Genomic DNA, 16,987 nt, shown 5'->3' on the forward strand with positions numbered 1-16,987 from the left:
GCAAGGGAGATTACATACTGCATTGTTTATGCTTCTCCAAGTACGCGCGTTCTGACAACGAAGGGTCTTTAGTCCAGGGGACATTCTCCGAAATCACCAAGACAGCCTGCGACAGGTATAATGCGTATGTGTAAGGGTATGCAACTGAAAATGAAGGTTTTGGTGAGAAATGGATGACTTTCACGGTTTCAGTTCTGACCAGTATATTGCGTCTTATTCTACTGAGTATATGGTGGAATGAATGTAAACAAAGCTTATTGGTTCTCAATGCTCGAAACTGACAAAGAAGCTGTAGCCTGTTCTTTAATTATTCCTCGTATACCAGGGGTCGACACTAACTTATTTGGCCTGGGGCCACACTGGCCCCAGAGATGGAAATTGCTGGGGCGGAAAACAAAAATCTGGGGCCCACTCTCAGTATTCACGTGCGGCAATGCATTGTCTGTTTTTCTTCATCGTACTGAAGCCAGGGAAATTCTTTCAACCATTTGACATTGAAATTACGACAGCGCTTCACGCTTTTGGCTGCATCGGTCTCCTTTTTTCGTTTCTCTCCACCCTGTTCTTCATCTTCTTCTTCTTGTCGTTCGCCAAGTTCTTCATCTTCATTTCCATGTCTTTTTACAACAGGGATGTGTCCCCACATTTTGCGTTTGGCATTTGAAGGCGATACTTATCTCTCACGCTAAAGAGCGCAATCTGGGAGTTATTTCCCTTGCGGCATTGTCCTTCGACGATTTCAATGTTTTTACATTTAGTCAAGTTTTGACTAAATGTTTTAACATAGAGGGGAAATCGAGACGAGGGTCGTGGTGTATGTGTGTGTGTGTGTGTGTGTCTGTCTGTGCGTGTGTGTGTAGAGCGATTCAGACCAAACTACTGGACCGATCTTTATGAAATTTTACATGAGAGTTCCTGGGAATGATATCCCCAGACGTTTTTCTTTTTTTTTCGATAAATACCTTTGATGACGTCATATCCAGCTTTTTGTAAAAGTTGAGGCGGCACTGTCACACCCTCATTTTTCAATCAAATTGATTGAAATTTTGGCCAAGCAATCTTCGACGAAGGCCGGACTTCGGTATTGCATTTCAGCTTGGTGGCTTAAAAATTAATTGATGACTTTGGTCATTAAAAATCTGAAAATTGTAAAAAAAAATTATTTTGTCTTCTTTCTTTCTTTATTTGGTGTTTGACGTCGTTTTCAACCGTTCAAGGTTATATCACGACGGCAATTTTTTGTATAAAACGATCCAAATTTACGTTCATCTTATTCTTCATCATTTTCTGATTCCAAAAACATATAAATATGTTATATTTCGATTAAAAACAAGCTCTGAAAATTAAAAAATATAAATTATGATCAAAATTAAATTTTTGAAATCAATTTAAAAACACTTTCATCTTATTCCTTGTCGGTTCTTGATTCCAAAAACATATAGATATGATATGTTTGGATTAAAAACACGCTCAGAAAGTTAAAACGAAGAGAGGTACAGAAAAGCGTGCTATCCTTCTCAGCGCAACTATACTACCCCGCTCTTCTTGTCAATTTCACTGCCTTTGCCACGAGCGGTGGACTTACCATGCTACGAGTATACGGTCTTGCTGAAAAATTGCATTGCGTTCCGTTTCATTCTGTGAGTTCGACAGCTTGACTAAATGTTGTATTTTCGCCTTACGCGACTTGTTTTTTCTTGACTGCGGCATTGATCGTAACGCAAATTTCAGTGACGACTTTGACTGGCGATTCTTAGTGATTGGCTCTGGCATTAGAATTTTCGGTTTGTCATTGTTGGAATTTATCCTGGGGCGGAGTGGGCCCCAAGCTTCGGCAATGTTTCGGGCGGAACACAAAACTCTGGGGCGTTCCGCCCCCCGCCCCCGGTAGTGTCGAACCCTGTATACGAAGGAGATTATGTTATTACTTATAATTTACACACTGAAGTGCAGTAGTCTTGCAAGAGCTAGAGGGGGAGATAGCTATAGAGAGTACGCGTGTGGGCGCGCGCGAGCCTGCAAGCGTGTGTGTGTGTTTGCGTGTGCACGCATGTTTGTATGTGTGTGTGTGCGCACGTGGGCAGTAGGTATCTGGTTATAATATAGTTGAACATATACAATGTGAACTTTAATTGCCTGTGTCCATCATTTGGCTTGAGTAAATATTGCTCCATATCATTCATTATATTATTCACATCCAGCCGCCGAGTCAGTAACAGGGATTTGTCATATGTGTATACTTTGGTCAATATAAAGAGAACAACAAAAATGGGCATTGCTTAGCACTATAGGGAGTTTCTTTTTATTTGAGTCATAAAGAAAACAATAAAAACATGAATGGCTTAGCAGTAGCTGGTTGACTTGATTACTGCGAATGAGGTGTCACTGACATGAGGACTTATATCTCTTCAATGAGCCTTATGAACGTGACTTCACATACTGAAAGTAGAGTGAACATTTTGTCATTCTTTCAGTGATGACAAACCTCACACAAGGCTAGAGAGGAAGATTGTCAACAAACTTCCCACGGGGTTAAATCAAGAGATAGAGGACATGGAGAGGACAGCTTGTTTCCCCCTGCAGTCCGGACTGACGATCTAACAGCGAACGACAACAACAAGAAGAAATCAGGAGATTGTTAGCTTGAGAAATAGAATTCATTCTGTCTTTTCTTCCTCATTAAGGTGTCATGGCTGACAACAGGTCAGCTGGGGATCATGGTGGGACGGCTGAAGATAAAGGACCACCGTCATCAAAGCAAGACCTGGAAAAGGAGACGACACAGGAATCACAGTTGAAAGTTGGCCTGTAAGAAACGAGTACAGTGGAACCCCCCTTTTAAGACTCCCCCCTTTCAAGGCCTTGGTTTTCCAGATTTTCTGTTCATAACATCTTTGAATGTACCCCCATTTTAAGACCTAATTTTAAGGACTGGGTGGCCGAGTGGTAACGCACTTGCGCTCGGAAGCGAGAGGTTGCGAATTCGACCCTGGGTCAGGGCGTTAGCAATTTTCTCCCCCCTTTCCTAACCTAGGTGGTGGGTTCAAGTGCTAGTCTTTCGGATGAGACGAAAAACCGAGGTCCCTTCGTGTACACTACATTGGGGTGTGCACGTTAAAGATCCCACGATGGACAAAAGGGTCTTTCCTGGCAAAATTGTATAGGCATAGATAAAAATGTCCACCAAAATACCCGTGTGACTTGGAATAATAGGCCGTGAAAAGTAGGATATGCGCCGAAATGGCTGTGATCTGCTGGCCGATGTGAATGCGTGATGTATTGTGTAAAAAAAATTCCATCTCACACGGCATAAATAAATCCCTGCGCCTTGAATATGTGCGCGATATAAATTGCATAAAATAAATTTTAAAAAATTAAAAAATAAATCCCTGCGCTTAGAACTGTACCCACGGAATACGCGCGATATAAGCCTCATATTGATTGATTGAATTTTTCTCAGATGTTTGGAGGTCTTAACACTTTCTACCCCACCTATGTTGACCAATTTTTCTTTAGCCGAGACCAGCTGTGCTGCAGCAGGTCACCCAGAATTGTAGTAACTGTGTAGAAAACTGTGTAGCAACATGATGGAATGCAGGCGTTAGATCGACGTTACATGAAGTGACTGTGTACGGATATTTCCGTACCAGGTCGGATAGAGTCATATGAGTGGGTACGGATATATCCGTACCTGGGAGACAATGAGTTAAAAGGGGAGTTGCACTGTATTCTATTTGTAGGAGAGGGCATCATAGTAGTGACACTAATAGAGAATTCTAGTTTCATGGAATAAAGATATCCCTCGTTGACAAGTAAATTAAAAATATATTGTAACTGTGCAAAATAGCTCATTCTTCAAAACGCTGTTGTACAAGTTTTGTTATAAGGTTTCTGACTGTCGGTGATGTACAATGTATTTTGTTGTTTTTTCTATCCTGGTACAGATGGGGAGAAGGTGATGAAGAAGTAATCGAGTATCCAGTGTTATTCCCAGGTGAGACAACTCTTGCATTATACGGAGACAACAGGTATATATATGCTAAAGGAGGTTGGATAGGCCTGCCGTGTTTAGTTTATTATTCCACCATGCGCAATTGGTGCATAAAACTTAAAAATGTCTCATAAGAATTCCATCAACACCATCAAAGACCGCACCAAGATTACCTGCCACTGAAGCACTATATGGACAGAGAAATGCTTTAATTTGTCTCAGCATCAATAATCACACACACGCTTTAGTACAGCAAGACGAAAGAGTGGTGAATTATAAGCTCAAAAAGTTTAGAAGAAAAGTTAATTTGCTTAGTTCTGATGTGGGATAACTGAAGTTATTTTCCTTCTTTAGTGGAGGAATTTGCGATATTTTTCCCTTTTTTTATGTGTAAGTGACGGACAGGAAATCATTGACTAGACAGGACAGGTTTTGTTTGCATTTGACAGCTTTCTGCCAAAATCTTTCTTTTAATATCAAATTAAATCTACGGCTACGTTACTACATCATAGTTTGATTGGTCACTGCGACAAAGTGACCAGGGTTTATGGGAGCGAGCTATACTTCTTGTCGTTTAGGTAACACCAGATTATAAGATATGTAGATCAGTCACAATTAAGTGCCCCAACACAAGAAAAACATTGTTCTGCTTTTGTCCCCAGACTGCGAAAAGTGCAAGGAGTACCAGGGTAAGAATGGCGACAAACTGTTTTTCCTGTTTCACCAAGACGACATCGTGCGCCCTGACGGCACCATTCGCAAGAAGAGCCTGCACAAGTTCTTCAAGCACATCAACGCTCTGATGAACGTCAAGGGAGGCATCATCTTCATCCACAGTCAGCAGTGCGTGCCCTTCAGACCCTTTGACATTGCTGTGGATGACAGGTTAGTGTGGCATTGTTGGTTGTAGATATATATGTGACCCTCCGCTATGGAATGAGTCGCTTGTCACCATGCGCGGTTCTGGGCTAGCCCTTATACATTTGCCTAGGGGGTGTAAAGATATCAATTTTGAGATTTCGTTACAAAGTTATTCTTCAGTCTCTTTTCTACCCACATCTATTACCTGACACGCTGAAAATGCCTTAAAAGTTGCATAAAACGCTTTTGAAGTACTTTACCGTTGCGTTTTTGTGAGATTAGCGCTTGAACAAAGTCACTTTCACTCAACGACCGCCCCTGTGAAACTTCAAATGGACCCGTCGATACACACATGAATGGACAAGTCTTTGTTCCGACTTTCAAAGTGTGTAGTTTCTATTGGTTAGACCAAAAATACTTGACCAATGAGCTGGTTACCGGCACGGTTGGCCTAGTGGTAAGGCGTCCGCCCCGTGATCGGGAGGTCGTGGGTTCCAACCCCGGCCGGGTCATACCTAAGACTTTAAAATTGGCTATCTAGTGGCTGCTCCGCCTGGCGTCTGGCATTATGGGGTTAGTGCTAGGACTGGTTGGTCCGGTGTCAGAATAATGTGACTGGGTGAGACATGAAGCCTGTGCTGCGACTTCTGTCTTTTGTGTGGCGCACGTTATATGTCAAAGCAGCACCGCCCTGATATGGCCCTTCGTGGTCGGCTGGGCGTTAAGCAAACAAAACAACAAAAAAAATGAGCTGGTTGCTAAGGAAAAAGGTCTGCGTAAGGTCAAAATTGTTTGGGGCTGTTTTTCTCATAACCTTCGTTTTGAGGGGTACCTTATTCACAGGCTTATAACTCAAAAAGTGTTTGCTCTTTTGTAAAACGGTTTTCCCCACTGGGTAGAGTATAAACAAATCCTTTAGAAATTGGAGACATAAAAAAATCATGCATTTGCAGTGATGTTCTGAGGCGTCGGTCATCGGTCATAGACCGATTTAGGTTGTAAAATGACCGATTGCAAACACCTCTGTCCCGTCAAATGTCCGATCCGATCGCGAAGTCAGCGGTCATTGTCCGATAGTATTACGTCTAGAGCGGTCACTGCAAGAAGAATCTGTACAAACTGAAGTATCAAACCCCGTTAAAACGAGTTGGAATCGGGGCCTACTTAAACTTCAATTTTCACTCTCGGTCGAACAATAACACAAGGGACGCAACTCTCGACCGAACAATATTACAAGAGCCACAACTCTTGCTACTTTTGACAGCGACACTTTACTTCCGCCGCCACATTTCTGCAAAGATGCCGCCGAAGAAAAAGGTTTGCGTGGGAAAAGGGCAGACACTTTTGAGTGGCTTTGTTAAAAAAAAGGACGACACGGACAGTCAAATTGCAGGGCCTTCGGCCCCGTCGGAGATGGAAGTTAAAGAAGGATAGAAAGCTGTTCAAGCTCACTGAAACTGATCACGTGTGACATTCTGAAGTGTGTGAAAGATCACTTGTCACTTGTGACATTAATTCTGTAGCATAGTGTGTGTGTGTGTGTGTGTGTGTGTGTGTGTGTGTGTGTGTGTGTGTGTGTGTGTGAAAGATCACTTATGACATTCTGAAGCATGTGTCTGTGTGTGTGAAAGTAACCCTACTGTGTTGCATTTAAAATATTAAAATAAATTTGGAACTGTTCAGTTTTTATTTGCCTTTATTCATATATTCTCAGTCATCTAAAAAGGTTAGGTGCCATGATTGGTTCGCTTGATCTGAATGTCCTATTGTTTTTTTGTAGTCAGGACATGATGTCCTATTAGTTTTTTTGATTCAGGACATTTTGTCCTGTTGCCCTCCAGTCCTAGGAACATCACTGATTTGTGACAAGCAACTCATTCTGTGGTGTTCAATTGATTAAAGCCGGCACAGTCCTTCTCGTGATAACAGTTTAGCTCACCATCTCAGATCTGGCCAGGGTTTTACATGGGATAAGAATTATAACATACCTCCACTTGGTCACATACCAAAAATGAAGACCCTGACTGCTTGCTGTGGTGAGTTGTAAATCTGGTATCACACAGTAAGCCATGTAGTATTCTCTATTTTGCAGATGATAATATAAAGTCGCTTGGTTGATTCCAATGGACTTCTCTCTCTCTCAGTGCATGCACTACAATGCTAATTTTGTGTGTATGTACATCGCAGTGTGTGTTGTTGAGCTGTTCCTTGTCCCGGTGTGCTCTCACACCGCCCTGCCCCGGCATCCACTGCCCCATCAACATCTGAATTTCGTTCCACTGACAAACTTACCGATTTTACAGAACAATGCTAATTTTGGATCTTTTTGTCTCTTTATTTTCCCTGCAGGATAAACGGCATGATCGCAGATGCCACGCTGTTCCATTCAAACTTTGATCGTCTCTTTCTGGACTACAACCACTGCATCTTCCGCGTGAAAGACACCAACAGTCCTAACGTCAGCACGTTCCGCTTCTTCACGGACCTGCTGATAAACGAACGCCTGGTAGACCCTACGCAGGGAAACATGAGGAAAATCGTGGAGGATTGTGCCAGCGAAGCGCCTTACCTGGGGTCGTTCGAGGCGCCCTATCACCACAGAGCACCCAAGGAGTTTAGGGCTGGAGAGCAGGTGCATATTTTGTTTGATTAGATAAGATATAATTTTGTTTATAGTGGTACCTGCGATGTGTGTCCCCTCCAATGAGAGGACACCTCCTGGGTTTCATCTACTAGTGCGCCCTGCGCCATTGGCGCGTTAAATTTGAAAATGTCCCATCACAATTCCCTTCAGTGCGTCAAAGGGCGCAATGAGATTACATACCACTGCGCCACCAATCCGATCACTCACGCACACACACACATAACATGACATGGCTGCTAATTCTCAGCTGGCACCATATTGCACCATTGTGCATCTTTGGTCAAAAACGCGTACATGCATCTTTGACACTTCTTGCCTTTGACTATGTCCCGTCGGAATTGAGTTGAGGGGGACAAATGTCCCATTGCTTTTTTCTCCCAGGCGAAACCCTGCACCTCCCTTAAAAGGACACCTTCTGGCATCCCTCTGTCTATTATCTCTACCAAAGTATACCTGTCAGGACAGGCCACCTGCAAAGTAGGGACATGTGTACAACCATTGCTGCTGCAGGAATATTGTATTAGCAAATTTGTGTATTATAGTTATCATCTCTCCTTCTCCCCTCCCCATCATTCCGCTGATAGTGTTGTTAATGTAACCCAAAGTCATATTACCTTCTAATCCTCGTTGACCATCTCTGACCCTTTTGTTACTTTCTTTACCTCTTTTGATCTTTTTTTTTACAAAGGACATTAGCACTATATTCCGACCTTGGCAGCACATGTAATTTAAGCAATCCTAACAGTAACTAGATGTAAATATGTAACCACACTTAGTGTAAGCTTACAGCTTGCTGTGTGGTACAGTGGAACCCCCCTTTTAAGACCTCCAAAAATCTGAGAAAATTAGGTTTTAAAAAGGAGGGAGTCTTAAAATGGGGGTAAATTTACAGAGGTTATGAACAGAATGTCTCTTTCTTCTTCTTCTTGGCGTTCGCAGAGGTTACACGATCAGTCCAGCACTGGTGATAAATGTTGTCGTTTTCTCCAACTCCTGTCGACTGCCATATAGTTTGGTCTGCAAGGGAGTTGGTGACGGCCACACTTCTTTTCGTTCCTCATCTAGTAAGGGACATCCCTGTAAGATGTGTTCCGCTGTTTGGTCTTCTTGACCGCAGGCACAGGTTGGTGATGGCGCCAGCTTGAACTTTCGGTTCATGTGAGCATTGAGCCTGTTGTGGCCAGTACGCAGCCTGATGAGGTTGACTTGCTGCTCTCTGGACAATGTGTGGTAGTCATCTCTGTTTGTCCTTGGCCTCATCAATGCCTTGATGATTGTAACAGCATGTCTCAGAAGACAGGGTCTTCAAAGGGAGGAAGTACTAAATTTGGGGGGTCTTAAAAAGGGGGTTCCACTTTACCATGAAGTGTTTCTATTGTCTTATCTATGCCACCCTATATCTCCCGAATTAATTGTGTTTAAACCAGGTGCAGATGTACCAAGGGTTCAGCACGCACCTGCACCACGCTGACCTTGACCTCATTTCTCAGAAGGACGGCAAAGACATGGGAGCAAAGGCGCTCAACTATTGGTGGGAGGACTTCGACCTGCCCAACTACATCACTGCGGTTTGCAAGCTGCGCGTGGGAGGGTCCCTGTATCTTGGCATGCGTCCTGAGGACCCCATCGCAGCTGAGAGAGAGAAGGAGAAACAGCAGCAGCGAGAACGCGAGGAGGGAAAAGAGAAGGGGCAAGAGGAGCAACAGGAGGAGGGGAAGGAGGAAGAATCGGAAGACAGCGACGACGAATCTGCTGCCAAAATTCGTTGCACTTCTTCCTCTGGGTCCGACTCGGACAGCGAACCTCCTCGCCGAAGCCGAAGAATGTCCATCCTCACCAAGTTCTTCGCAGACGGTCTCAAGCTGACCACGTCGGATCGCGAAACGTTCGAGGCGGAGCTTGAGCGTAGAATAAAAGATGACATGATGTGGTACCCGAGTTACCCTAGCGATGAGGGACAGGTTGCTACGGCGACGTTCCACACCCTGATTGGCGGAGAGACGGACATGTGTGTGATCGAAGTCAAGGTGAAGCGCTTTAACGGCATGGCTTTCTACAACAAGACGGGGCCGGAGGCTTTCAACGCGGTGAAACGGGACGGTAAATCTGTCATTGAGCGTGTTCCTTTTAAGGAGTATATTACAAGGTTTGACTTCAATTCATTCATTTGAAGCAGTTTACTGAGAAGAAGCCTATGAAACTAGGACACTGGAATATATAGAAATGAAAAACGAAAGTAGGGAAAGGAAATAAAACTGTCAAGTTTTTTTGATTGCGCAGAAGCATTTGAATGTACATAGATTTGACCACATAGACTGATGGAGTCCAAATATCTTTATAAAAAAAATTAAAAAAAATTACATAAATGGACATGAATTTAGTAAATATTTTCCTGCTAATTACTTTCAGTGTATAGCTTGTAAGTATGTTGTGCAACTTCAAGCTTTTTACTATAAAGCTATCACAATTTTCACTGTGGCTATGGGCATTTTAGTTATTTAGGTGGTTGTTTTTAATGTTACTGTTAATGTCAGTAGATACTAAGCAAATACAATCTTTGGCTTTAAAATGTGAATGGAAACCGCCAATACTCAAAAGAGATGTTTCTCCACATTGACAAAGTTTAGAGATATGTAAAAGTAAACAGCGGCAAATACTGACTACAGTGTGCCATAAAGGTGTGTGTGCCATAATGGGTTGATTTACAGCTTGTACCTTTTGTTAAGTTTCATAATTTTATTCATGTTGGCAGTCTCTTTGTTTTTGGATTTATTCATGTTATATACGCCATAATTGTGTGTTGGATAGTATTTTGGGGCAATACATTGATTCAATATATATATGTTTACAATTTGGTTTTTGTTGTTGAGATCTTGGGTTGTGAACATAATTGTTTTGTTATTGTAACATGTACATATCATGCATACAAAAGACAAGATGGATTGATAGTCAAGTGACCTCTCATTCAAATTAAGACACCTTCCAAAAAAGGACAGTACCTTTTGTTGTCCCTTTGTCTAAAAATATCTTCAGGCCAAAAAAAAAATATAGGTGTGGTTAAGGTAACATAGCCAAAAAAAATAGGGTAGGAAGGTAGGCAATCACTTTTTTTTTTTTAAACTTTTTTTTCTAAAGTGTACAAATTAAACCTACTTGACAGGGAAATAAGTGTGCAACTCGAGCGCTTTCGCTTTCATTGCGTTTTCTGCACTCGTTTTTTTATTTTTTTAAAATTTTTTTATTTTTTACAAATGTAATAAAAAGTTATAGGGTCGGCCCCTAAAAATAGGGTAGGTCGGGTTACCGTAACCACACCTATTTTTTGGGGAGGCCTCACCAAAATATACCGATCATGACTGGCAGTCGACACTTTTTGCTGGTCTAAATGTGTCCTTTCATTGCGGGTACCGCTGCATTTCAGTTCTATCTGAGAGGTTCCAGACATTTTCCTACATTTCTCATGCCAAGGATTGTAGAGCATATCTTATCAGGGATGGCCAAATCGTCCACCCGGTCGCCAGGGGCGAGTAAAAAATCCGCCGGGCTAGTATAAACCGCCTGGCAGCTCGCCCGACTGGCCAGTGAACATTCCGGTTAATTGCAAAACTGTTGTTTGTACTATCGATAAACACTGCAGAAGCAGGAACTTTTGTCGTCTGCAAAACCATGTTCTAGTGAAACAAAAACGAGGCTCCTGTGCGTGTCAGCGCTGTTTTAATTGTGTACAAAAAATCTCACGCTCATAATGTGTCATGTGGTATGTACCGGGACAGTAACATTTCTGGTGGGCTAGTGACTTGCTTGAAGTTACTCGCCCGGCTGGCGAGTCAACATTTTGAGATTTGGCCATCCCTGCTTATGGTACATACTTTCTGATGAAACTAGTGTTCTTTTCCATGCCTTATTCTATTGTTATAAGGCCGAGAGAACATTTGACTTTTGACAGGAGGATTCACTCTTATGCTGGTAGAGCAACGATCGGTATCACTAAATGTGTCCTTTTTGTTAGCTAATTTGCTTAAATGGCTAAATAAAATTTGGCAGTTTGCCAAATATACGGCTGTGCATTGCATCCCCTGTCCCCAGCCATGAAAGAAGTTTGGCAGATGTGCCAAAAGAAAAGACAAAGTTTTCGGCGATTTTAATTGATGACACCAACGGCATAGCTGTAGAGCATATAATGCAGGTACATGTAATCCAAATCTCCGCGCAAAACAAAGTTTTTTTTAACTACACGAGAACGATTATAGTTTCACCCAGGTGAGAGGAACAAAATAGTGTATCTTTTACCAAAGGGGGTTAAATGGAAAATTTTATAAATAAATTTTCATTTGATTAATATACTTACCCCAATCACCTAGTGTAGGCCCGCCCGCCTGCCCCGCTTATGGTTTTTTAGTTTCTTTAAAGCCGTATGATTGCTAGAGGAAGTGACGTAGTATCCACCATATGGGAGGTAACTCCCTGGGTACCGGCTCATTACCAGGGCTATTTTAAGCCTTTTTTGGTGATGGGGTTGCTTCCCTTTTAAAATGTTAGACGGGTAAGCATTTTCAGTACCTAGCATCTCAGACTGTGTCAAATGCTATAATTGGGAGTAAGATAATGTAATTTAATTCATATTTACAAATTCAAAATCCTTCAGCTTCTGGGGGAAACGAAGACCCCGAGGACCTACGTGGCCTCATTGGCACCCGGCATTATTTATTTCCTTGAAACTCAATCCTCCTTAAATGGATTACGACGGGCGCAGTGGCGTAGTGGATAAGACATTGGCCTCCTAATCGAAAGGTCGTGAGTTCAAATCCCGGCTTTGGCCTCCTGGTGGGTAAAGGGTGGAGATTTTTTCGATCTCCCAGGTAAACATGTGCAGACCTGCTAGTGGCTTATCCCCCTTCGTGTGTACACGCAAGCACATGACCAAGTGCACACAGAAAAGATCCTGTAATCCATGTCAGAGTTCGGTGGGTTCTAGAAACACGAAAAAACCCAGCATATGCTTCCCACGAAATCGGCGTATGCTGCCTGAATGGTGGGGTAAAAACTGTCATACACATACAAATTTACTCGTGCAAAAACATGAGTGAACCTGGGAGTTTCAGCACATGAACGAAGGAGAAGAAGAGAAGAAGGATTGCCTGATAATGGGACATATTCTGTCATCAACCTAGAGTTCTTTTTTGTGCCTTATTCTCTTCTCGGGCCAACTAGAAGATTTGACTCTTTGACAGGGGGCTATGCTCATAATACAGGCAACTGGGACAGAGAGAAAGTGTGTATGTATGGGTCTGTTGGCTTAATAAAACCAACAAAATAAAAGAAAACCAAAAAACGAAAAAAATTAAATTTCCCCAAACAGTGTTGGTTGCCTGTGCTTCTGGTATAAAATAATTATATTTTATGACAGTTCTGCAGACATGTGTATCTCGAAGTTGATTTTTTGGTCTCCTTTTCCTGGAGTTAACTGGATCTGTTTTTGTGAAATAATAATTTGTGATTGTTCCTTTGTTTGTGTGTGTGTGTTTTTGCCAAACTTGTTTACTAGTTTTTTGAGAAAATACCTGTTGGAAATTTGCTTTAACATTCCATTTTTTTATATTGGAGTTGTTCTTTATTGGAACAAATACCTGCATTTTGTTCATGGTTTGTTATTTAAGGGCATTGCTTTGACATTACTTTACTTGAGCGGCATGCTATTCTTTAAATACACATGCTGATGTACTATCTGTACATTTGTTTTATATCAACTGTATGGAATTATATGACATACCGTATTTTCCGGGTTACAAGGCGCTACAGCAGGCGCACCCCCTTCTTTTTAAACAAAAATGTAATCCAGTCACCCATTGGGCGCAGGGGGCCGATAGGGCGCACCAAAATTAAAAAAGTATACTGGTAACAAACGGTCGAAGAATGGAGGTGTTCGCTACGCGAGAAAAAATGGCGGCCGCATAGCTGCCAATCCGATTGGCATGGCTGTTTACTGACCAGTGCAGACGACCTTTACAGTATCAAGCAATGGTGTTTAGCTGTTAAACAGTTTCATATACTCTCTTCCCATATTGCATAGCGAAAGGCTAGACGCAAGCAATTCTAACGTGTAAGAAACACTTGTCTTTTCTCCTTGCTAATGTGGTCAGTTTGAAATGATCATTCTGTATTTTGATAAGGCTGCTACTTTGTCTTTTGGATTTGCATTCCAGAAAATGTAGTCTGTTTTTGCTGAGACTACTAAAAAACAGTCTTTTGACATATCAAGTAAGCTTGAGCATGAAATAATCTAGTTTGTTAGAATTACTCTTCTTTTTTTTTAAACATCTAGGGGAGGCAATCATCTTGCTGCAAGTCAAATGCCAATGTACATGCAGCTCTTGTCTCCCTTGTCGTAGTATTGATTCTTGATGCTTCATATAAGTACATTGTACTGTAGTTTTCACATGTATGTTCCTACATATATCTGATTTTCGGGGGCACTCAAGGGGTTAAGTCCCGCAGTGGGGCACTGCGGTTATGAAATTAAAGGCCCCTCCTGTTTTTGGAACCGCAGGAGCTTTCTAGTTTGCTGTTAGGTAGATTTTTGGTTCCTCTTTCCTGTCATGCTCTCTTTTTCTTCATGAATTCTTTTCTTTTTTCTGCCTTCTTGCTCATTCACCTGTATTTTTTCCGAAAATCTCTTCTCTTGCCGCTTGTCTCGCGATTCATGTATAGTTTAATCTGTTAGTGTTCTGATGTAAGTCCAGCAGTAGATAGGTTAAGCCTATTTTAACATACTGGAAACTGGTAATCTTCCAGTAGGTATTAATTTAGTTTTACTAAAGCCTGCTGGGACACAAGTAATGGGTTAGTGCATTTGTAAACAGGAATCGCTTGACAAGTGGCCCCCTTCATCCCCCCCTTCCTCGTCCTGATATGGCTCTGCGTAGTCGGCTGGACGTTAAGCAACAAATAAACAAACAAACAAGGGGTTAAGTTAGAAATTGTTGTATAGTTCTGTACATCAGCAGGTCTAGGTGGCCGAGTGGTAAACGCACTTGCCTCGGAAGCGAGAGGTTGCGAGTTCGACCCTGGGTCAGGGCGTTAGCAATTTTCTTCCCCCTTTCCTAACCTAGGTGGTGGGTTCAAGTGCTAGTCTTTCGGATGAGACGAAAAACCGAGGTCCCTTCGTGTATTGGGGTGTGCACGTTAAAGATCCCACGATTGACAAAAGGGTCTTTCCTGGCAAAATTGTATAGGCATAGATAAAAATGTCCACCAAATACCCGTGTGACTTGGAATAATAGGCCGTGAATACTCGCCCTAATAGGCTTGAGGTTTGCTGGCCAATGTGAATGCGTGATATATTGTGTAAAACATTCCATCTCACACGGCATAAATAAATCCCTGCGCCTTGAATCCGTGGTTGAGATATGTGCGCGATATAAATTGCATAAAATAAAATAAATAAATGCAAAAAATAAAAACATCATGCTTCTTGCATTTTGTGTTGATGATTATAATGTAGTAATCTTTTGTTGAAAGTTTCATCTGGTATGATAAGAAATCCAGTATACCAATAAAGAGAAGAAAAAAATCCAGTTAGGCTGTTGTTTGCTACTTTGTTTGAGAGAGAGAGAGAGAGAGAGATTTGTTTGTTTGTTTGTTTGCTTAACGCCCAGCCGACCACGAAGGGCCATATCAGGGCGGTGCTGCTTTGACATATAACGTGCCCCACACACAAGACAGAAGTCGCAGCACAGGCTTCATGTCACATTATTCTCACACCGTCTCACCCAGTCACATTATTCTGACACCGGACCAACCAGTCCTAGCACTAACCCATAATGCCAGACGCCAGGCGGATCGAGCAGCCACTAGATTGCCAATTTTAAAGTCTTAGGTATGACCCGGCCGGGGTGCGAACCCACGACCTCCCGATCACGGGGCGGACGCCTTGCCAACCGTGCCGGTAGCAACAATAAACAAATGAAAACTACAGAAAAACTACCATTTTTTAAAGAAAACACAACCAAGAAAGAAACTTTATAACATTTTTTTTTCATCCAGAAACAACAGAAAAGTTAAGAAAAACAAGTCGCATAAGGCGAAAATACAACATTTAGTCAAGTAGCTGTCGAACTCACAGAATGAAACTGAACGCAATGCAACGCAGCAAGACCGTATACTCGTAGCATCGTCAGTCCACCGCTCATGGCAAAGGCAGTGAAATTGACAAGAAGAGCGGGGTAGTAGTTGCGCTGAGAATGATAGCACGCTTTTCTGTACCTCTCTTCGTTTTAACTTTCTGAGCGTGTTTTCAATCCAAACATATCATATCTATATGTTTTTGGAATCAGGAACCGACAAGGAATAAGATGAAAGTGTTTTTAAATTGATTTCGAAAATTTAATTTTGATCATAATTTTTATATTTTTAATTTTCAGAGCTTGTTTTTAATCCAAATATAACATATTTATATGTTTTTGGAATGAGAAAATGATGGAGAATAAGATGAACGTAAATTTGGATCGTTTTATAAAAAAAAAATTTTTTTTACAATTTTCAGATTTTTAATGACTGAAGTCATTAATTAATGTTTAAGCCACCAAGCTGAAATGCAATACCGAAGTCCGGGCTTCGTCGGAGATTACTTGACCAAAATTTCAACCAATTTGGTTGAAAAATGAGAGCGTGACAGTGCCGCCTCAACTTTCACGAAAAGCCGGACTTAAAAATCTGAAAATTGTAAAAAAAAATAAAAATTTATAAAACGATCCAAATTTACGTTTATCTTATTCTCCATCATTTGCTGATTCCAAAAACATATAAATATGTTATATTCGGATTAAAAACAAGCTCTGAAAATTAAATATATAAAAATTATTATCAAAATTAAATTGTCCAAATCAATTTAAAAACACTTTCATGTTATTCCTTGTCGGTTCCTGATTCCAAAAACATATAGATATGATATGTTTGGATTAAAAACACGCTCAGAAAGTTAAAACAAAGAGAGGTACAGAAAAGCGTGCTATCCTTCTTAGCGCAACTACTACCCCGCTCTTCTTGTCAATTTCACTGCCTTTGCCATGAGCGGTGGACTGACGATGCTACGAGTATACGGTCTTGCTGAAAAATGGCATTGCGTTCAGTTTCATTCTGTGAGTTCGACAGCTACTTGACTAAATATTGTATTTTCGCCTTACGCGACTTGTCTATACCTCTCTTCGTTTTAACTTTCTGAGCGTGTTTTTAATCCAAACATATCATATCTATATGTTTTTGGAATCAGGAACCGACAAGGAATAAGATGAAAGTGTTTTTAAATTGATTTGGAAAATTTAATTTTGATAATAATTTTTATATTTTTAATTTTCAGAGCTTGTTTTTAATCCAAATATAACATATTTATATGTTTTTGGAATCAGAAAATAATGGAGAATAAGATAAACGTAAATTTGGATCGTTTTATAATTTTTTATTTTTTTTTACAATTTTCAGATTTTTAATGACCA

At 41.3% G+C, this 16,987-nt stretch overlaps 1 protein-coding gene across 1 annotated transcript; it reads left to right on the plus strand.

Annotated features, from left to right (window-relative positions):
* Window positions 1-15,070, plus strand: LOC138970618 (uncharacterized). The gene is made up of 6 exons (XM_070343083.1): window positions 1-115; window positions 2,685-2,808; window positions 3,945-3,994; window positions 4,654-4,876; window positions 7,202-7,484; window positions 8,924-15,070. The coding sequence occupies exons 2-6, from the start codon at window positions 2,690-2,692 to the stop codon at window positions 9,665-9,667; spliced, it is 1,419 nt and encodes a 472-aa protein (XP_070199184.1). The 5' UTR covers window positions 1-115; window positions 2,685-2,689; the 3' UTR covers window positions 9,668-15,070.
* Window positions 15,071-16,987: the final 1,917 nt, after the last annotated feature.

Source organism: Littorina saxatilis, linkage group LG7 (assembly GCF_037325665.1).
Source record: "Littorina saxatilis isolate snail1 linkage group LG7, US_GU_Lsax_2.0, whole genome shotgun sequence".
In the NCBI taxonomy this organism is placed as follows: domain Eukaryota; kingdom Metazoa; phylum Mollusca; class Gastropoda; order Littorinimorpha; family Littorinidae; genus Littorina; species Littorina saxatilis.